Genomic DNA, 23289 nt, shown 5'->3' on the forward strand with positions numbered 1-23289 from the left:
GGTATCCCAGCCTTCTCAGCGGGGAGCTTAGTCAATTAGCCTAGAAATCCTGTTCCCTCTTCATTGGGTGTTTTCTTGGGGTTGGGCCAAGTCATGGTATTTCATTAGGATAATCAAAGGGAGAAAGGCAAACTCTCAGGATGTGAAAGTCCCTCACATAATAAAAGCTGACGGGTAGTTTATGGCTGTTCCACCTGAGGGTGACTTTGGGATCAATACACTCTCTAGTTGGACTTCCAGAGACTCAGTTGATACAGGCTCTCGGTATCATTAGTGGGCTGCACCGGCCAGCTCACGTCCCAGAAAGGGGCCAGCGCCACCCAGTTCATCCCCAGACTGCACATCTCCCGAGCAGGCGGCCTGGTTGGGTGGTCTCACCACCATCTCCCCTCCTCTCTCCATCTTGTATTCTACCTGATACAGAGTTAATGCAGCTTGGCCCTTTGGTGGTGCCTACGTCTTTGCAGACTTTGTCCAAATGTTTCCACATTGCTGTGGGGAAGAAGATGTGCATTTCAATTCCCTTCTCATGTCCAGGGCAATGGGTGTCCACAGTCCGAAAGCCTGATCAGATTTACAAGCCATGAGTTGTGGCTTTTCCGCCTTATCTCAAGTGTCCCTGGCCTTCTGCCGTCCACTGACTCTGCTCGGGAAGGCAGAGGCACACAGCCATGAGGGAGCCTTCTGAGTCTCAGTCTCCATTTGAGCCTGAGTGGGTTCCGTTTCCTTTCTTTCTGCATAGCGAGCTGCTGCAGAGTCTGTACGCTATCCTGAGCTGGCCAGACAACCCTCCCCCATCTCAGGTCTAGCCTCTGGGAGGCCTACTGGCCTCTGCAGAGTAGGAAGTACAAAGGACACACATTATCCAGAGCTTCCTACACAAGGCTCACCCCTGCACACAGTGGGTTCTTTGCTCTAAAGCCATGTATTGAACCTGTTTTTGTTAGTGACTTCATGTTAAGGTTTTGTTCATTGGGCATCTTCCATGTGTACGGCTCTGTGGTAGGTGTCTGGTGCTGCGGAAATACAGAGATGATTCATGGACTCTTATCCTCTAAGAGTAGCAATGATAGGGCAGATATGATAGGAGCACAAATAACAAGGAATTGTGGTAAAACATAGGTACCATAATGGTGGTAAAAATAAAGCCTGCAGACATTTAGAGGAGGAGAAGTTATTTCTAGGTTGACGAGATGAATTAGTTATGCTTAATTTTTGTGCTTTATAGTTGAGATGCTTGTGTATGAGGTTTGTTGAAAGAGGGGTGGTAGGAAGCCCACTTGTTCTCGGTTCTTCCAAGGATAGAGTGTTTCTCTGAATCCCCACTCTCTACTCATCCTGTCACTGGGACCTGGAAACAAAGAGGCTGCCAGGGGCTCAGTAAGAGGCCAGGAGAAGTGGAGAAGAACGGCCACATCTGAGGGAGGTTCCCAGAGGCTGCGCCGTCAGAAGCTGAACAGCAAAGTTGCCCGGATCCTCCTGTTGGAAAGACTCTCTCAGGAGCCCTCAGGAAACTGATGCACCTCAAATCCACACCCCGGATTGGCAAAACAGGTCCCCGTGCTGTTAGCAGTGGTGACAGCTTTCAGACGGGGCATATCCTGAGAAAACCATAATTCAAAAAGAGTCATGTCCCAAAATGTTCATTGCAGCTCTATTTACAATAGCCCGGAGATGGAAACAACCTAAGTGCCCATCATCGGATGAATGGATAAAGAAGATGTGGCACATATATACAATGGAATATTACTCAGCAGTCAGCATTATTCACCAGGGCAGGAGAATTGGTTTTGGTATCTGGGAAAAAAGAGCCGTTTGGGTAATTACATTCTGTTTCCCCGAGTCTCCTCTAACGTATTAGTGGGAGATAAGATTCCACGTTTTAAGTCCAGAACCATCCCGCAGAGCTGCTATCAAACAGCTGTCACTTTCCTCCCCATAACTGGATGCATTTCTCTGCAGGAAGAATGACCCCTGGGGTGTGTGTGCGTGTGTGTGCGTGTGCGTGTGCGTGCGTGCGTGTGTGTGTGTGTGTGTGTGTGTGAGATGCATCAATCCTGGCATGCAGGAAATGTATGCCACAGGCAGAGGCAATGCACTGTAGTGGGAAAAACACTGCACTAGTTGTCTGGAGACCAGATTCTGGTTTTGGCTCAGTCGTGACTTGCTGTGAGACCCTGAGTCAGTCACTTGATTTCTCTGGTGCCTGGGTTTCCTAAGCTGTGAAGTGAGGAGGCCGGGATGGGTGATTCCCGTGAGATCTACAGTTTGGGCTCACTGGGTGGGCTCTTTTTCAGCAGAGCAGGGGCTCTGCATGACTCTTGCTTTGGGCTGGAAACTTTCAAAATGGATTGGCCACGTGATCCTTGGATACTGTGGTCTACCCACTGCCAGCAACCCAGAGAGTGAAGGCTGTGGAGGCACTGGGCCAGGGTTCTTCTTTGCTCCTCACTGACCTAAGGCATAAGAAGACTGGAAACAAATTACACTGGGCTCATCCTTTCCCTCACTTCATTGCTTTTCATGATCCGTATCAGACCTCTGACCCCATTAAAGTAATGGGAAATTAGGGAGAGAAGGATGGGGAAAGGACACAAAGGCTTTGGGGGTAAGACGGAAAGTGGGAAGGGGCTGGAAAAGGAGGAGAAACAGAGAAATGGAGAGTGTGGATGGATGCGGGGAGTGCAGGCGTGGATGGGGGGCGAGAATTAGCAGTGTGTGTGGGAAAGAGGGACAATCGTGGAGACAATCATGGAGAAGGCGGTACTGGAAGGAGACCAAATACAGGAGACGGCAGCGGTTCTGGAGGTAAGTGCTGGAAGTTTAAGAAGTTCAGTTCCTCTTTCCCTCCCTCCCTCCTTCCCTCCTTCCTTCCTTCTTTCCTTCCAACAAACACTTATTAGCAATCCACGACCTGACACACAATATTCTACATCAATGGCCTAGGTGCTAAAGGTGCAAACGTGAGCACAACATGGTCCTTGCATGCAAAGGAGCTCACAGTATATTAGGAGGAGGCAGAGTGTTTACTGTGTGACAAGGTGCGGAAAGACTCTCACAGGAGAGGTGTGTATGCAGCAAGGGGAGTGGATCAATCATACGGGATGGGGGAGGGAAGGGGGGTCAGGGAGCCTTCATGGAGCTGGATGGATCTCTCTAGAGGAAGAGAAGAATTTCTGTGCTTTTCTATATGCAGCTTCCCCTCTAAAGCTTTGTCGAATTATCTTCACACAAACCCCGAGTTAGTCACTCCATTCTCCCTATTTCCACAGCGCTGTGAAACCATTTTATCTGCTTTCACCTCACCGTATGGTAATCACTTCCTTCAGTGCCTGCCTTACTCACTAGGCTGAGCTCTTTAAGGCCAGGAAACTTGGTTTAATTGCTTTTATATTTATATTGTCCAGGATCTAGCACGGAGCCAGCAAACAGCAGATGCCAAAAGAAACCACAACCCCCCAAACTCCAGCACCCCCAGAACAATAACAAAAACCACATTGAATGAAAGTGTTAGGCATATGTAATTTCCCTTCTACTGGTTCCCATCTACATGGGCTACAACCACAACTAACTTTCTAGCCAGCATTTCCATCACATTGCTGATATTTTGGGTGGAAAAGGGAAAGATGTTCCTCTGAATGCTTTTATCAACATCCATGCCTTGCCTTCCCTCTTTTCCCTGCCTCTCCTTCCCTTCCCTTCCCTTTCTTTTGCACCTGCCTCTTCCCATCTGCAGGGATCCTGAGTGAAAGGGGGTGAGCCCCAGTTTCCCTTTCATCCTGGCTGTCTAGGGCCTTTTCCTACCAGGGATCTCTTCTCAGGCACAGCCTGGGGTGTGGACTAACATAATGAATCAATGGCTTTGGCAATGTCTGTTTCCTGGGAGCACAGACCCCACTTTGGCTTCCTTATTCCTGGGGGCTTCATCCATTGCTGTTGGGCTATTTTCTGGAAAACAGCATATCCAGGGAATTGGAGGCAGGACCTTTTCCATGGAGTGGTGCCTCTCTGAGCTCACAGCACTCAGCCCCAAAGAGGTTGGTCTCTTGACTGGGAAGTCAAGTGTAGGTGGAAGTCAGCTGTCCTCCTCCCTCATACCCTCATGAAAACTTCACTTCTACTGGGACATGTCCACTAGGTCTATGAGCTCCCTCGACCACTGTCACCTCTGGATCTAAGGGGTAGGTTTGATGATTGTCTAGACTATAGTTGGCTTGGCCTACATATAGTTTACTCAGTATATTTTTCTGAGGGAATTGTGTCTTTTAATCTTTGTACACAAGCCCAGGGACCTCAGTGATGGACACATTTTAAAAACAGAAATAAATAACTCTTCAATTCATCATTCCCACTGTGAAAGCAGGATACTTGGAAAGCTGTAGAATTTGTCAACAATTCAGACTCAGTTATCTCTTCAGAAAAGTTATTAAAAAGTGTATAGAAGAAACCAGATTGCAATCTGTTTGTGAAAAGCATTGGGAGAATACAATACCGTAGCTGGAAACTGGGGTACCACTGCTGCGGACTGACACAGCTTTCTCTCCGAGACCTCCTTCTTCCTCCCATCTTGGGACTGAGATTAAGAAACTCTAATGGTCTCTCTGAAATACATCTAAGCCCTTAAAAATGTCACCCAACCTCACAGTCCCTCATTATTATGGGCCATAAACACATATTCAAAATGGGAAAAAACTAAATATGACTGAGTTAATGTTCTACGTTGAATTGCAGTCTTTCATGATGAGAGATTAATTAAAAGGAGGCTTTTCATCCAGATTCCTATGTCTAAGACAGCTACCCCACCTCCACGGCAAGACATCTGGTGTTCTCAGACCAGGAACAGAAGTGCCCAGCTTAGGTAATGATCACATTGCCTCATGGCTCCTGGAAAGGGGAACGGAACAGCGTGAGGAGATGTGGTGATTTCTCTGAGACACAGGGCAGGTGTTGACCTGGGGAAGGTTCCAGCTAATGAGGCTGGCTTGCCGTGGGCCTCGTGTTACTGCTTAGGAAAGCTGGAAGTCCCTAGTACGCTTGTGCTAAGACGGAATCAGTTCTGATAGAAATCCTGCCAGTTGTTTCTGAAGGACACATTGCCCTTGAGGAAAGAGCCAACTATCATTCCTCGCAAGTGCCCTGGTTCTCACTGTCCAGGAAACCGAAGCCTGCTCAGGGATCCTTGTCAAGCTCTTCCTTAGCAAAACGAATGAAGGAGAGCTGGAGCTCAGGGCAGTGGTCAGGAGGCCTCCCAGAGGCTGGGTGAAGCTGTCCTGGTGGAGACTGAATGTGGAATAGAGAGCCAGTGTGGGAATGGAGTGATCCTAACACGCTGTTTGTCCTCATTAATTCATCCATCTATTTATCTTTCATCCATCAAGCACATCTTTATTGAGGACTTATTATGTTTCAGGCATTGGACCATTGTGTGAGCTGGTAGGACCCATTTTGGTGAGTGGGGGCAGGAAGGAGGAAGAAATATAGAACTCTAAAGAGAAAGAAGGAAGAGAAGTTTTTGAAAATTTCCTGTGCCAATTTGTTACGCAGGTTGTCTCACTGAGTCTAAGCCCATTGCTCCAAAGCTGGCATTATAATGACTCTCATTTTACAGTGAGGACTAGCCAATGCTTAGAGAGGCTGAGTTAGGTGATTTTGGGGTGTGGCTCCACAATCTGTTTCACTGTGGTGCATGGTCCTCAGAGAGTGTACCATCTAGACGGGCAGGGACACATTCTCATGGGTGTTGGATGAATCAAGAGTTGGTAGACTACACAACACATAGGCCAGTACTAAAAGTGAAATCACTTTCTATGAGAAGCAGTGAGCAGTGGATGCCTTAAGGCTAGTTGGTGCCAAATGAGTGGTTTAAACGACAATACTGTGGGATGTGCTCACGGATGTCACTGGGGGATGAGTTGAGAGTTGTGATGGTCCCTGATGAACAGAGGGGGCTGGGACCAGTGGAATGACCATCTCTGGCCTGTTCGGAGGACAGGTTGTTGATTTGGTGGGTTGGAGTGTGGGATTTAGTCAGAGGCCAAGATGGAGAAGTCTGGGCTGGCAGGTTGGGGCAGAGAAGGGAGGATTCAAGGTCTTTGAACGTGACTCCACAGGTTATAGGGATCTTGAGGAGGAAACAGATGAAGAGGCGCTTTCAAAACATGAATCTGGCCATCACAGAGCCCAGGCTGGGTTTGCCTTAGGTCATGATCTTTTGCCAGGGAAGACCATGGGGTGAACCACAGAGAGGCACACACAGATCTGTGGGGCTCTGAGCTTGACTCGGGATAACAATCCGCACCCAGAAGGAGTGGGTGTTGGCTGAAACATCTTAGAATTCTAAAATACTTAGAGTCCTTTGTCTCCCATCAAAATTGTTGTGGGAATGCGTTCCATGAAGGTCATTAAAAAGGGGCACTGAAAACCCTCTCTGGGGATTGTTTAGCTGGAGGCACAGCTGACAACTGGAGTCAGGGGGTGTGATAATGTGATGATATTTATGATTCAAAATATGATAATATTTTGGAGCATCATCTGAGGTTTCTTTTTCCTAAGCTTTGTAGACCCACTCCCTCATTCGCCTCCATTTAGAGAGTTGCTGTTGCTTTCTCCAGACACTGCCTTGGATGGGGGAGGGCAGATACATTTGAAAAACAGATTTTCAACGGTAAGATCTGGACTTTTGGAGAGTGAACCAGATCCTGGAGTTAAAAAAATTGAGTCTGGTGTATCTGGCACGAAGAGTTGATAAAGCCCCAAAACATAGGCCTGAAACTGCCTAGATAGAAAACATAGAGTGGGGCAGAACCTACAATGGTGTGGGATAGACCCCACAGACAATTAGAAAAGGGGAGCAAATGAGTGGCCCTGCTAGGGCAACGAGATCTGTGCATTTCCTACCTGGGACATGACCTGGCGAGGGTGTGGGAAAGAGACAAAGACCAGAGGTTGAGGGTAGTTGCAAGTAAGAAGACCTGTGTGCCCTGGGTTAGCACTGGGCTGTTTCAGTAGGGTCAGGAGAGTGGAATGGGGCAGCTGGGAGGCTGAGGGTAGAAAGTGCCCCTGAACCCAGAGCAGCATGGGAGGGTGTCAAGGGCCTCAGAGTCTCCCCAAGAGGAGCCCAGAGGTGGCTAAGTGGGTGTGGGCAGAGTTGTAGAGGCTTGTGGACGGAGCTGGAGCGATCCATGTGGACCCGCAAGCAAGACTCCCTCCTTCAGTCACACTCACGGGCCTGGTCCGATGACCAAAGACCAACAGAGATTGAATGAATGTCTTAAGGGAGCCCAGAGTGCATGGCTCTTTCATTACCACATGGCACAGAAACCTTCCCATTTTTACTTGCTCCCCAGAGGAATGGGAAGGGCAAAGGGGAGAATTCTGAACTACTCAAAAGGGACAAAGAAAATTCCCATTCAGAGTTGACTTTGGATTAACTGTTTGCCATCCATGGAAATGGGGGGTTCTCCGAAGAGCCAACTTAAGTTTAATTTCTTTAAAAAATAAATTTATTTTATTTTTGGCTGCGTTGGGTCTGTTGCTGCACGCGGGCTTTCTCTAGTTGCTGCGAGCGGGGGCTACTCTTCGCGGCAGTGTGTGGGCTTCTCATTGCAGTGGCTTCTCTTGTTGCGGAGCACGGGCTCTAGGTGCGTGGGCTTCAGTAGCTGTGGCACGCGGGCTCAGTAGTTGTGGCTCATGGGCTCTAGAGCGCAGGCTCAGTAGTTGTGGCACACAGGCTTACTTGCTCTGCGGCATGTGGGATCTTCCCGAACCAGGGCTCGAACCCGTGTCCCCTGCATTGGCAGGCGGATTCTTAACCACTGTGCCACGAGGGAAGTCCTAATAATAACAATTATTATTCTTATTTTGGCAGGGGAGAATCTGGGATTTAAGCTTATGCTATAGGATGCGTTTGTCTTTGCCTATACTTACAAAGTAGAATGTCCACCTAAATGATTAAGTGAATATCTGAAATCATCTGAAACATTGATACATTTGCCTTGTTTACAATTTCCAGCTGCTGATCTCAATTTTCCACTCCGCTTGGCATTCACAGACACTTTCCACACCGTTCCCTCTTTTTTTTTTTTTTTTCGGTACGCGGGCCTCTCACTGCTGTGGCCTCTCCCGCCGTGGAGCACAGGCTCTGGACGCGCAGACCCAGCGGCCGTGGCTCACGGGCCCAGCCGTTCCGCGGCATGTGGGATCCTCCCGGACCGGGGCATGAACCCGTGTCCCCTGCATCGGCAGGCGGACTCCCAACCACTGCGCCACCAGGGAAGCCCCACACGGTATTGTTTACAATTTCCAGCTGCTGATCTCAATTTTCCACTCCGCTTGGCATTCACAGACACTTTCCACACCGTTCCCTCTTTTTTTTTTTTTTCGGTACGCGGGCCTCTCACTGCTGTGGCCTCTCCCGCCGTGGAGCACAGGCTCTGGACGCGCAGACCCAGCGGCCGTGGCTCACGGGCCCAGCCGTTCCGCGGCATGTGGGATCCTCCCGGACCGGGGCATGAACCCGTGTCCCCTGCATCGGCAGGCGGACTCCCAACCACTGCGCCACCAGGGAAGCCCCACACGGTTCCCTCTTAACTCATTTTTTCGTTCACTCATTCAACACTCTATAGAAACTCATAGAGCCCCTATCATGTGCCAGGCTTTGAGCCAAGAGCTAGGGATACAGAGATGAGGTGGAAGGCTTGCAACTTAGCAGGAGGGGAAAATAACAGAAGCAGAAGTCAAGCAGGCTTTGGTACTTGGATGACCCACCTGAGTCCTGTAAAGCCTTGCTGGAGCTCTGCGCACAGAGCCCTGGGCTACCTCTCCTACCACACTTACTGGAGTTGTCTGCGTGGGAACCAAGGGCTGGGGTGGAGGTGCTGTCGAGGAGTTCTGCACCTGACAAAAGAGCCCATTCGTAGTGACTGTGTGACTCCTTTTCTAGTTTTTGTCTCTGAAAAGCAACAACCAACAATTAGAGACGGGGGAACCTCATATGTCAGTGGGGCCTCTGATGAAGTTGCACCAGATTATATAATAACATGGAAGTGCAAATAAAGATTTTTAAATCTAGAAAAGTCTCAAGAGATTGGATTCTTTAGTAAGGTCTCCAGCCTTGGTTCTGGAAGCCTGGATTTCTGTTGTGGAGTCTAGTTAGTAGATGGTGGGAAAATGGGAAGCCCAATTTATACATCTGGACATATACCAGGTAGGGAGATTCCACCTTCCTTAATCAATGCAAGATCAGAACCTCTAAGTGGTCCAGAAGGAGAACTTCATGGTGGAGTTCTAGACTTGGAGGGGCTAGACTTCAAGCTTTTGCTCCCTCTCTTCTGCTTTTCTTCCCTCCCTTCCTCCTTCTTTTTCTAAGGTTTGTCATTTCCTTGGAGAATCCTATGGATTACTACTGCCATCTTCAATCTGGTCTCAGGAGTGACATTTAAATCCTTTAAGACCCTGGACAGTATCCAGACAAAACTCTTGGAGTACAAGCAAGGTAAGCTGGAACGTTCAACACGACTCTACTAAAGACTGGGAAAGCCAAGGGAGAAAATTTCAGGTGTGCACCACGAGCTTAGACTCTGTGCTTTGCTCACCCCAGAAGAGAAGAAAGTTTTCCCAAGCCCAGCTAGTTTTCCTACCTAGCTTCTAGTGTCTTCCCATGCAGTGAGCGCAACCTCAGCTCCAGTACCCAAGAGCTCACTCCAATTCCATTTCTTGACCCCCAAGAGGAAAACACCAGACCCTCTTATCTACCCAGATCCTTGCCTTTGCCATGTGATTGACACCAGGAAAGATTTCCATCTTAGGTGAGACCTCACTCTCAACTAAAGACGGTGGTCTTGCCCCTAAGGCCCTCCTCAGGGTCACCGTATCCAAATGTCCCTCAAAATTCCTCACTGTTCATGAGTATGTATGTGCTTCTCTCTCTCTCTCTCTCTCTCTCTCTCTCTCTCTCTCTCTCGCTCTGTGTGTGTGTGTGTGTGTGTATGTGTGAGAGAGAGAGAGAGAGAGAGAGCGTGTGTGTTTGGGGGCAGTGGCGAGGTTGCTGAATGAGAGAGTGACAGGTACATGAAGGGAAAGGAGGAAACATGGGGGAAGGGAAAAAGGAGGAGAGGAGAAAATCTCTGCTTAGAATCAGGAAGAAAAGAGGAAGACTCCATGTGCACACCCCCCAGATCCACTCCAGTGTAGCCAACCTGCCTGTCTCAGCTGTTGTCTGCGGGTGTAGAGCCTCAGGCCTGTGCCTGGCGTGAAAGCAGAGCAGGGCTCACTGATAATGGAGGCGGCCACAGCCAGCCCAAGGCTATTCCACGGCCCACTTTTCTTTTCCTCACAAGGAGAGGAAGAAAGATGAGAAGAGAATGAGTTAACAGACAAACAAAAAGACAAAGATATCCAGAGTCTGGGAGAGATAGAGGGAAGAGAGGCTGAGGGCAGGGAGATGTAGCGAGAGGCTGTCGACGGGATGCCCAAAGAAACAACTGAGAAGGAAAATGATCTGTCTGCCTTTACTTATTTATTATCACAGAGTAAACACATGACAGGACTGTGAATGGAGTAGAAGCTTCGGCATTACACATAGCCACAGGTAAGAGATGAGAGAAAGGAATGGGGAAAAGGGCCACACCGGGGGAAGAATGGCAGAGAATGGCCGAGATGACAGGCCTGTAACATTAGTGTACACACATGCTCTGTAGATAAAATAAGAGAGAGAGAGAGAGAGAGCACGTGATAGCCAGTGAGCAAGCGTCCGTGTCTGTGCACTAACGAGAGAAAGATATCATTCCTGAGACGGTAAGATAGGAAGGAAAACAGACACCATCTTTCCTTCTAATTTTCTGCTTTCTGTTCTAACCCACATAATGTAATTCTGGGCATTTCTCACTCCAGCTATATACACTCATGGGCCCAAGTCCATAGGACTGAGGCTTTGGGCTACTCACAGGCTCTCCTCAGCCTCTGGGGACTGGGGTGCAGGGAGCTTGCTCCATTCCTGACCCTCCTAGAGACCCAGGTGACCTCCTCCAGGGTCCCTTCTGCTGCTGTTCCCAGCTGTGACAGCCCGTTCACCTGCACTGCTGTGTTCCTGAGCCATAAACCTACAGATAGGCTGCCTCCTGACCCTGGACTTGGGCTGCCTGTCCCCGTAGCACTGGGGAGCTCATCAGAGCCAATGTTCTCATTATATTTACGTTTCACAAATGAGTGAAAGGATCAGCTTATAAAAGCAAAAGAAAGTTGAGGCATTTGATCTCCTTGGGCCTTTTAAGACAACAGACTTATTATGTTCATGTGAATTTCCAGGAAGAAGCCTCTAATTAAAGCTTATTGCCTCTCAGCTGCCATTGGCTGGCGCTGCGGCTTGTCCTTCCTGTTCATTAGAGCGGAAGGGCATCCTAGTGTGGCTGTAGCCTCACAGAGCCTGTGCCCACCTTCCGGCCCCCCCTCCACCGAGCTCTGGAGGATCCCGGTGCTGCCATGATGACCCCACCGCCCCCCTGAGTGTGACCTGGGATCCAGACAGGATATTACACCCGTGTTCTTGAAGGAAATGATAAGACCCTGGTCTACCAGTTGCAAGAATGATTAATGAGGAGTAATTACTCAATATTTGTTAAGTGTTTTATAGACACAAAATGCTGGCTAAGAGCTAAATGAAGAAGCAAAAGCGGCCAAAGCCGAAAGACTTTACATCCACCCATAAGCTTCTCAGAGAATCCCAGAATGTCGGAGCTGAGGGAAGCAGGGATCCCAGAGACCATTTGCCCTGCGGTTTGCAAGCTGTGCGTTGTGGGGCTTTCCAGGCAGCTGCGGAGCAATTCCCAGTGTTTCTTTCCCAAAACAAATCCCAACTTTAGGCAAACTAAAGTTCCGCAAAAGCTATGCTCACAGCATAACTTGAAGACAGAGAGGGCCCCAAATGGCAAAATAACCATGAGTGAAGAGAGAAGCAGTGCAGGCTCCTGAGCTCCCAAGTCTACGCCCATCAGCGAGCAGAGCAGGCGGCACCCTCACTGTCCTCCACCCTGGACATTCCCAGACCCCTGATGTGAGGCGCTCTGTCCAGGGGTCCAGCAAGAGAGGAAATAAAGTGTCTCCCGGATCTTCAAAGGTTTGGTACCCCTCCCTGTGTCCCCCTTCAAACAAAAACCAAACCAAACCAACTCTGAGATCAATTCTGTCCTTGGGGAAATTTAAGAAGCTTCAGGCCAATGCACAGGGGACTTTGCAATCTCATATTTGTTAGTCCGTCCCTGATCTGGTACCTAAACTTTAGGAACTGAGCCCTTCTCTGCTTCATTTGGTAGATGAGGGCCCCACTGCTGATTTCTGGTGTCACCTGGGTTCTGCCCGCCATTCTGCCCATCCATGGCTTGCATTGAGAGGATACCTTCCCTTTGGCACCAGCTTTCCAGTGGGTGACCCCAGGCCTGGCTGCACCTCCTCTTACCCGTGTCCCTCTGTCCCCCTGGAGTGGTGCTTCACCAACATACCCTCTGATGTTCCCCCAATGGCAGAGAAGGGTGAAGTCACCTCCCAGAATCTGGGGAATTACTACGAGCAGAAAAGGTCTTTTATCTTAAATTCGTGCACAGTTTTCATTGGAGCCCAATACATATCCCTGAAAATTTTAATAGAAAATGTCCTTCCACTCCAGTCTGGAAAGATGTACCATGTTGATTCTGTGGGTTTGGAAACTCCCAGAACATCACTATATATTCTTGAGGTACACGCATCCCAGTGTGAGAAGCACTGGCCACACTTCACCTCAAGCCACTTGGTGGATCCTGCCCCCTCCCCATTTGCCCACAACCAAATGCCTTTAGCCATCCCCTGTGTGGATGAGCCTCTGGAGGCAGTGCAGTGAGCCTGATCTCAGACCTATGGGGCAGAGCACTGAGAGCGGAGTTATCCCACCCCTCCTCCAGGGGACGTCCTGTCCTTAGACTTCACCGAGTCCCTGAGTTGTACAACTCACTGTTGGCCCGGTTTTCCCTGATGACTCATACCAACTGTTTGTACCAGGTTAATTAAGAGTTGCCAAGGCCATTGGATCAATACCACCATGACACACTCTTTGGACTTAGAAAAGAGTAGAACTAACGCTGTTTGATTTCCCACTAGGTTCCAGGCATGTAGGCACACAGACTAACATATTTAATCCCCACACGGACCCTGGGGCAGGTACCATTGTCTTCATTTCACACACGAATTATCCAGTACTGCAGGATGTAATGGATGTGCAGCACCCAAACAACTCAGGACCCAAATCCATGTTTTCCTCATCCAAATCCTATCCTCCTTCCACTATTCATTATGTGGTGTCCCTTGTTGTTCTTTCTGTTGCATCTTTTTGCCCGTTTCACCTGTTATGGCCTCTATCAAAGAATGAAAGAAACAGAAGGGGTGAGGTTGGAATATACGAATTTTTCTCTCAGCTGTTCCAGGAAGATGAAAGGAGGCTGGGAGAGGTGGTGGATTGAAAGAGAAGTGTCAGTTTAGACACGGGTTATCATCTCCGGAATTAAATTATCTGGGTCCGCCCTGTTTGCCTCACAGCCCCAGGTTTTAAGGAATGGCTACAGAAGGGCCTTAGAGACCCGAAGAGGGAACACAGCTTCACCAAGCCCCTCATTCATCACCAGCTGGAGCGATGGTCTCATTAATAACCAGGGCTTAATCCTCTGCATTCAGAGACTCCCATTACCCAAAATAATAATTTTTTTAATTACCCAGGCAGAGTGGTAATCGCATATTGAACACTAAGAATGATTTAAAGCTAATAAATACTTTTGGAAATTTCTTGAACATTTTAATGAATTAACAGTTATGAAATATTTATAAGCAGTAACAACACCATTTAGTACCATTAATAAAATAAATACATTAGTCAGAGAATGAAATTCATTACTATTTTACTACTAGACATTGATGTCAATGACTGAATATTGCTCCAAATTACTTGTCAGATAGCCCAATTATTTTAGTGTGATTAATCTTTTCAATTATTTCTTTTATGTAGTTGTAATTTGGAAGTAATTTTCTTTTGGGAGTACAATGACCTCAGCACACTCGTTCCTTATCTATTTATATTTTAAGACCTTTTGTGTCTGCCCCCATTTCCAGGTGATTTTCAATGGTCGAATATTTAAAATAGTCGCCCAAGCGGTCATTATTGTTCCTAAGCACTTCGTGGGGCATTTCTAGTTGGTTTTATCAGTGATTATGAATAAGCCATTCATAAGCCAACAGCAGCTATGCATCAGTAGGGAAAGGAGGGGCGGACAAAGTTCTTTTCTGGTTCCACAAGCTGAGGGCCTGGTTGTTTTAGACCCCATGTTTAGTCTGCTTGAGGAGACAGTGTGATAAGCAGGTCAAAGGACTTTTAGGCTCTTCCTTTGTCTCCAAGCATCTCCACAGGATTAAACGGTCTTTCTCCTTTGGGGACAGAGTGGATTCTGTGCACTGAGTCACAAAGGAACAAATGACTGTATTAGAGATAAAAGCATACAGAAGCAGCTTCCTTCAAAATCAGAATGTAGATCTGGGCTGTCAGGGTCTTTGTTGGACATGGGATAACCTCTCCCTCGGCCCAATGGTTCAGACAATGCCCAGAGTGAGAGTGAAAGGTAGATTCAATTCACATGCCAATTAGAGAACTATTAGGGAATATTAAGGAATTATTATTAAAATTGTTATGTGTGATAATGATATTATGGTTCTTTCTTTTTTCTCTTAAAGAGTCTTTATCTTTTAGAGGTGTATGCTGAAATGTTTATGAATGAGATGATATAATGTCTGGGGTTTAGAAAAAGCAGTCTTGGAAGGAAAGAGTGCAGTGGTGGGTTACAGCCAGCGCATACTCATTGGCAAGAGCTGATTATTAAATTTTCAGAAATTTTGTGAGCTAGCTGATAAACAATTACTATTGAAAATTAAATTCTATAAATTAACAATTAAATAAAATATATTATTAAAAAGGTAATATATTAAAGAAAAAACAATAAAAATTAAAGTGAAAGGTGGGTGTGACCCTGCAAATATATAACATACCCTGGGCTAGTCGTGCAGGATTATTCAGCCCTGGTTCCAGAATGAGGACATTTAGCTCAGTCAGGGGACATGGGAGAGAGAGGAAGATGGTATTTACTGTGCCAAGCACTGTCCTAGGGGCTCTTCACACAGTATCAGTTTTAATTTCCCAGCAAACCCATAATTATGTATTATTAGCTCCATTTACTTATGAGAAAACCCAAACTCATAGATAAAAACAAACTAACAAACAAACAAAAAACCTCTTCTGAGCTCAAAAGGGTGGTAAGTGATGGAGCTGGAATTCTACACTCATTCTGTCTGATCCCAAAGCCTGTAATCTCTCTCCTACATTGTAACAGCAAAACCTTTATTCACTGCTTACCATGGGAAAAACACTGTTAGTTGCTAACTGGGATATAGGAGATTAAAAAAAAAAGACACGGTCTTTTTAAAACTAGAATCTAGCATCCATCTATTGAGCAAGACATAAATAACTCTGGAAGGAAGTAGACTGTTCTAAAACAGAAATATATGGAAACACAATTCTGGGCTGAGACTTCTTGGAGGAGACAGTATTTGAGCTGAGATTTTAAAAGACATGTAGGACTGGGACAGGCAGATATTGGTAATGGGGGAGGGGGGCAGAGCTGGAGCGAAAGCTTGAGGTGGGGAGGCATTTGGGGAAATGTGAGTAGATCTCAGTGGCTAGATGAAATCATCATTTTAAACAGTATAGTCCACAGATAAATTATGGGCAAGAAGTTTTAGAAATTGGAAATTAAGAAGGGGAGTGTTTGGTAAACGGGGTTCACCCTCCACCTGGAAGACACAGTGAGAACTGAGTGAGGACACCAGGCTGTGGCTCCGATTTTTCCTTGGCTTTCACTTCCAAGCAATAGCTCCCACCACCGCACAGTTGATTCAGTCCCTTAAAGAGACCAACCCAGGTGGTGGCCACCTGGGTGCCAGCGTCAGGTTGGCAATGCTGCAGCTCCCATTGCCCACTTGGCATTTGGTTATCATTAACATGAAACGTTTACAGGAGGCGTCAGAAGAGCCAATTTATTTCTGTGAATAGTAGTTTCTCCATGAGAAACCGAGCAGCAGAAAGGGAGCAGCTTCATTTTTAAAGGCCTCAGGCCAGGTGAGGGCAGAGAAGTCAGGTAGCTCAGGGCAATACCTACAAACACACCTCCACAGCCATCTTCTCTTTTGACCCTCATGATTAAGGTCAATTTCAGGACACCAATTGACATATTGTTATTTTAAACTAAAAAACGATCAGTGTGCCAATTCTGGGGGACACCTTTAATGTCCCTTCTGATCCACAGAGTTGGCTAGTCTATGGCAAATAAGAGGTGGAAAGGGGACTTAAATCCCCTGTTTGCTGATTCAGCGCACGTTCTGTGGTCTGAGAAAGGCGCATTGCAACTAGTTTGGAGGAAGACATCTCTACAAATGGAGCACACATTCAATACCTCTGGTATTGAATAAGCCAGGGAGGTCTTTTGGAAACAGCGTTTGTGCCGAGTAGAATGGAGGTCTTAAAGCCACCACACCAAAACTCAGTCCTAAGACAGAAACGAGTTTATATCAGTGTCACCATATACATATTGTGTTTAGTTTAGTACTGCTCAGTGAATATCTGTCGAATGAGTGAGTGAATGCATGGATGGATAGAGGGATAGATGAGTCTGTTACATAGAGAGTTTTCCGCTAGCAGCCCCAAGACAGTGTGTCATAGTAATCTTCATTTTACAAGCACAGACTGAGGATCCTGCAGGGCATTGCTTGCTTTTGGAACAGAAAATGCCCAGTTTGGGCCAAGCTGCCAGGAGCCCATGAGGTACTCCTTCATTTTACCCAGCTGGATTTTGGAGCTTACTCTAGAGGCTAATTGGTTCCACACGGCTGGCCAAAGATTAGAATCTGTTTGTTTGGCTTCTCTCATTTCCTCTTGTCAACTCTTGGTCTAAGGAGGACATCCTCCACTGCCCATCACTGTCTTTGGTGAAGTAAGAAGAGAGAGGAGACAAGGCCAGGAGATGCCACGCATGTTTTACTGGAAACGTTCATACCAGCTCCATACCTAGCATCTCAAAGCCAGGACCCACAGTGACAAAAATTTGTCTTGTGGAAATGGCCCATATTCAAAGTACAATAGCCTTGGGCTTAGTCTTAATCATTTAAAGAAGGTATGGTTGATGTAACTACTTTTGTCTATCACATTTTAAATAAGTACAATATGATAGGATCAAAAAGCTGGAGTTAATATGAGAGTTGAAAATCAGACTGTCCAGGGGTTCTCAAACCGTACTTCATGAAAACCCATTTGGAGGGTGTGTCAAGGGCTGTGGAATGGGTGGGTTTCCCACCCTCACTTCCTCAAGGGCAGCTCTGCTTGTGTAATTTTATATACTGGACTTCTATATAAGATTTTATTTGAATTAAGAGTTCAGCCTCTAAAAAATGTTTAAGGACTGTGGATCTAGTTCAAATGCGCTCATTTTAGGCCCAGAGAGGTTAAGATATCTGTGCATCTCCAACTCTTCTGGGACACGTGTTTTAAGGTATCCACGGTGGTTGGACTGCATTTGACCCCTTGGATTTCTTCCCTTTCCTGAACTACAGAAGTTAGCGAAATACCCACCCTGCCCCCCACCACGGGTAATGTGAAGATTCTGACACCCTCTCTGAATGGATCAGAAGAGGTAATGTGTATGGAGATGTCTTGATAGGGTAAGGGGTCAAGAGCACTCCTTGTTGAGAAATCTGTGAGTGAGCTGAATGCGGGAGACCTCAGCTGTGAGATTCTTGCAGGTTCATTAGAGAGAAGTGGAACTATGGTGACCTGCAGTAAAATATGCTTAAGCTTACACTGGAGCCATTTTTAGTTCCTTGATTTGCCCACTGTTGATCGGGGTGGGGGGGTGGTCCTCCTAAACTGCCTTTGACCCATCTGAGCAGGGAGAGGGAAATTCTGAATTGGTTTCTTAGAAAAAGTGAGAACTTGACAACCATGAGATGGAGGCAGAAAGCACATTGGGCTAATCAGTAATTTAGTGTGTCAAAGTTCAAGGTAAATCTTTGGGTGTTTGTGCATTCAATTTCCACATGGTGGAGGGAGGCAGATTAGATGCTTTCTGAGGTCCTGTCCAGCAGGGACCTTCTGTGGTACATAAGAGTATGGATGCTGGAGCCAGTTGGAGCCAAAGCTGTGAGACTTTGGGTAAATTACTTAGGTCTCTGTGCCTCGATCTCCCCATCCATATAATGGGAGTGATGATAATAATAATGTATACCTCACAGCAATAAGGATTTAATGAGTTAATATAAGCAATGTGCTTAGAACAGGACCTGGCACATAGAAGGTGCTAGATGGGTGCTTGCAGTATGTATTTTTATGAGCTGGTCAGAGGCACACTGATAGTTTTCAAATCCTTTTCAGTATGCTAATCCTGCCATTCTGACTTATGTCTTTCTGTAGCTTTCTCTGAACATGAGGGGTCCCGACGAGTGTCCTTCACAATCCTATTGCTCTGGGTTGTCTGCTGAAGAAAGGTCGTTTGAAAGGGTTAAGGGTTCCCTGGGAGCCAGGGCATGGGTGTCTCTAGGAGCTGACATCCCTCCCCTCAGTGCTGAATATACACACTGCTCTTTCAAGATGAGGGGAAAACCTCTTCCAAGTAATTTCCACTCACTGCTACTTTCTTTTGGGAGTAGCAGCCCAAAGCTATAAAAGCAGGAGTAGCATTTATCAATTGATTGATTAGCCAATCAGTCAACAAGTATTCACATTGTGTTTCTTATGTATTTAGCATGGTGTTAACTGCCGCCTGGAGAAATAAAAGAAATAGAAGACAAGGTTCTGAACCTCAAGTTAGGGTCCTAAAATGACTAGTTGAGAAATAATTATAAAACAGCTACTAAATTTAGATGCAGAGAGCAAAGTCTTCCGAGAAGAATTTCTTTAGCTGAGAATGATGTTCTGGAGGGTTTGGGCTCCAAGCTAGATCATAAACGGTCAATCAGTGTTCAGAATGAAATGCCTGGGACCAAGTAGGGCACTCCTGGCATAGTGTACAGAACACCAGTCTGACTAGAGGACAGAAGGTGTAGAGAACAGCGGGCATAATGTTGAACAGATACAGGGGGGCCAGATTGTAAGAACCTTGGAAATCAGGCAGAGACACTGGGGCTTTCCAGGCAAGACTGAGCAGTGGTGAAAATACCAAGGTCAGACCCCCAGCCCATCATTTTCCTGGCCCCAGGAAATGAGTGAGGTGGTCCATTCTAGCCCTCATATTTCTGACGTGGTAGACAATAAGAAGTTACTGAAATTCTTATGAAAGTGCCACAAGAAAAAGGAATTTGGGGGAGATTTTCCTGGTAATGTGCGAAGGATGAATAATGATATCAGAGAGACCAGCTGGTTATTGCCAAAGTCCCAGTATGCATATGTGAAGGCCTGGATAAGGCACATGGCTGAGGAAATGAAGTCAGAAGGATAAACTTGAGAAGCAGTAACAGTAGCATCTAGATAGCAACAGATAGAATGTGAGGCAGCCACAAGCTTAGAGCTCAAGACTTGACCATCTGGATGTAGGGATAAGAGGAAGAGTCAAGGATAATTTTAAGGTTTCCAGTAACCTATAAAACTCCAGCGTTTACACATTCCATTAAGGCCGCAGAATGTCATGGACAGAAATACTGGCTTGGTGATCCAGTTGACCTGGGATTGAGTTCGGCTCTACTTTTCCCTAACTGAATGACGATGGCAACTTTAGAAACTTCTGTGAACTTCAGTTTCCCTATACGTAAAATGAGGATAATAGTACCTATTTTGTAGTATTATTGTAAAGCTCGCAGGAGATAACTAACACACGTAAAGGGATCAGCACTTTGCCTGTGCACATCGTAAGTGCTCCACAGATGTGAGCTTTTATTGCTTATTAACTGAGCGGCTATTAACTGTTACATACTGTGATAGGTGTCAGGATTCAGAGAGGAAAGAGGCACGACCTCTGCCCTGATGACACCCACAGATAGATATCATCTCCTATGCGAGAAAAATTGTCCAACTTCCCCTTTCTCCAGTTTAATTAAAATGGCACCTCTTGGGGGCTTCCCTGGTGGCACAGTGGTTGAGAATCTGCCTGCTAATGCAGGGGACACGGGTTCGAGCCCTGGTCTGGGAGGATCCCACATGCCGCGGAGTAACTGGGCCCGTGAGCCACAACTACTGAGCCTGTGCGTCTGGAGCCTGTGCTCTGCAACGAGAGGCCGCGATAGTGAGAAGCCAGCGCGCCGCGATGAAGAGTGGCCCCCGCTTGCCGCAACCAGAGAAAGCCCTCACGCAGAAACGAAGACCCAACACAGCAAAAATAAATTAATTAGTTAATAAACTCCTACCCCCAACATCTTCTTAAAAAAAAAAAATGGCACCTCTTTTCACGTGGGACAAGGAAGGGTTGTAGAGTTCTATAGAAAGTAGACCAGACAACCTGCAAACCTATTAACAACCTGGCTAGCATGTCATCAGCATCATCCCCTCAAAGATATTACTTCTCTCCTCTTAGCTCCTCCTCTTCATGACCTAACTAAAGCAATGACCTAAGAAAACGCAGACATTTGTCTATACCAAACAGGCCTTGAGTATGCCTCCAAAACAACTCTTTCCCTTTAAATATACGAGGGTAGCTTTAGGGTGCTTCTTATGTTTGCAACTTGTCCACATCAACTGATATGCACCTGAATTTGTTCTGTAACAGGAGGAAGAGTTAGAAGTTCTCAGGACACAATGGGATCACTTTGTTCTTCTCTGCCTTACACAGATCCACAGTGATCCCTTCACACCCCTTGGTGGTCACAGGATTCTAAGCCTGAGAAGGAGCGTAAAGGACACCTGTTCCCTATGGAAGCCATCTGTTCTTGGACTTGGAGCCTCTGAAGGAAGGTAGCTGGGCCATGAGAACCTCCCTAGGTCTCTTGGCCAGTCTACTTCCCCTAGGGAATCAGACGAAGACTTCTTTTCTTCCTCCTTAAGAGAGTGTCCTGCCAGAAGAAACACTTTCTGGATCATTAGAGAAAGTTAGAGAGGTCATCTCTCTTGGCTTCATAAGGGTAGAGAAGCAGAAAAGAAACACGTCTTTTAAACTGTGCAACGGGTCGCTGCAAATGCAGCATAAGCTACAGAGGAAAGCTTCTGTAGCTGAAAGGAAGTTCTACGGGACGCAAATTGTGCACAGCTAGCTGATATCCTTCAAAGGTAGAAGGAATTTTTGCAGGACTATTTGTGCCGGGCCTGATACCTGGAGTTTTGTAGTCACTTATTCCCATCTCCTGATGTTGTTCAAATGCAATTAGGCCAGTTCTGGGAACTAATGCCTTCTCTCGACACATTCTTGTTAACCGGCTCCATTTCAACACATGGCCTCTTTTGGACAGTGCGTGGGTAGACCCTTGACGTTTGTGAACACAGAGAGGTTCACAAATCCCTAGGCTCGTGAGTGTGGAACATTTGTGCAAGTTCCTGGCTTTCTCCCAAACCACATGTTTCTTGTACAGTGCCTCACATCACAGGCTAAGCAACTTTTCAACTTGAACTGAAGTTCAATCTATCATGTTATGGTGACTTCTCTTTTTCCCACACATAAATCAGTTTTGATTAAAGAAGAAAAGAAACAAATACGCCTTTTCAAAGTTCTTGAAAGGCCAGCAATGAATGAAGAGCTACAGCAACGTAAGGAACTGGGTGGTCAGTGGGCTCCCTACCAAAGGGAGTCCGCTTTGTATACCAGCTCCAGATTCAAAACGGGGCCTCTACCTGCAACAGATGGCTGTGTGTTATGGGCCTTCATGGTTGTTCATGAACAGTCTAAATGGAGAGGTTAGGTCTGGGAGTGCCACAGGCTTCCTTCCTGTCAACACTTCATTCTTGGGCCTCCAGCCCACAGGTTCCATGGCACAGGTGAGAGCTCCCTTCCCAGTGAGCCACTGGGAAGAGGCAGGCACAGCAGGAGAACAGTGGCAACGAAAGCAACTCTTTTCCTGAAGATTTGTATAATTCAAGCCCATCTTGTATGCCCTCTACATGTGGGAAATAATAAAGGATGTTTATAATTATGACCCTAGGTCTTCTGAAGAACCAAGGAAAGATGGACCTCATATATGTATTGATGGTCAATCTTATCCTGCATACCAGTCAGACTTGAGGCAACGTCTAATGAAAGATACATATAAAACATGATCTTGAAAATAAGAATAGAAGATCAAAAACTCTGTAGAGGGAGGGGGAAATAAGCTCAACAAAAAACTACACAGATATAATTATTGTGATTAAGTACTGCATTTAGTTCAGAGTTGCCTGGCAACAAAGGCAAAAAGAAAAAAAATCAACAAATTATTCTTCAGGAGAGAGATGTCCTCTCTTGGTAATAAATCTTGAAATAAATTCACAATATAGGGCTTATGCAAAAGAAATTCAATGACACAGTGGACCATGCCCTAATGATTTTTACAAAATAAGCAAAAATATTCACATATAACCATTTCCCACATTGTCCCTTAATGACAGCTTAAATCAAATCATTAAAAATACGTAGTTGTAAATTTTACCTCAGGAAGAAAAGTAAAATACTAATTATCAAGTCAGCGGGGTGGAGATATAGGCGAAACAAAAATGGCAGAATGTTGATAATTGTTGAAACTGGGTTGAGGGTACATGGTGGTTCACTGCACTATTCTATTCAATTGCGAACATTTGAAAATTTCCACGAAACAAAACAAAACCATAGCTGAAAGTATTTGACAGCCAGGGGAGTTAAGCTAATGTGTTATCTAACAAGGACTATATTCTACCTGATAAAGTTTTAAGTTAAGCAGATACAATACTATACTCGATCTTTGAAAATTGATCAGCTGAGCTATGGAGCACTTGACAATACTCACAACCAGACCCAACGCACTGTAGACGTTTCTATGTAAGTGTGCACATTCCCAGCTAATCACGGCGGCAGGAAATTGACCCACTTAAGACAACAAGCTACCAAGGAGTGGAGGGGAAAGCCAGATTCAGATACCTTCGCTGCAGTTTTTCAGGGCGAAGAAGTCCACTGCAGACAAGCTTCGGTTTCCACTCGAGATGTATTCCAGGGCCACTCGGAACGGGTTCTCTGGGCGCCCAATTCTTCCCTGCAGCACAGTCCAACTGGTTGCATTGGAAAGCAGAGGGGGAAAGCATAGAAAAACGGT

General features: G+C 46.3%; 1 protein-coding gene across 1 annotated transcript in view; it reads right to left on the reverse strand.

The window, feature by feature from the left end:
- The window catches only part of ALK (ALK receptor tyrosine kinase), a 714463-nt gene that overhangs the window by 150321 nt on the left and 540853 nt on the right, over window positions 1–23289 (reverse strand). Inside the window, exon 6 of the mRNA XM_024731532.1 lies at window positions 23118–23245. Coding sequence (XP_024587300.1) covers window positions 23118–23245 — 128 coding nt within the window. The remainder of the gene's footprint in view (window positions 1–23117; window positions 23246–23289) is intronic.

Source organism: Neophocaena asiaeorientalis, unplaced genomic scaffold, assembly GCF_003031525.2.
Source record: "Neophocaena asiaeorientalis asiaeorientalis breed wild unplaced genomic scaffold, Neophocaena_asiaeorientalis_V1.1 scaffold689, whole genome shotgun sequence".
NCBI lineage: Eukaryota > Metazoa > Chordata > Mammalia > Artiodactyla > Phocoenidae > Neophocaena > Neophocaena asiaeorientalis.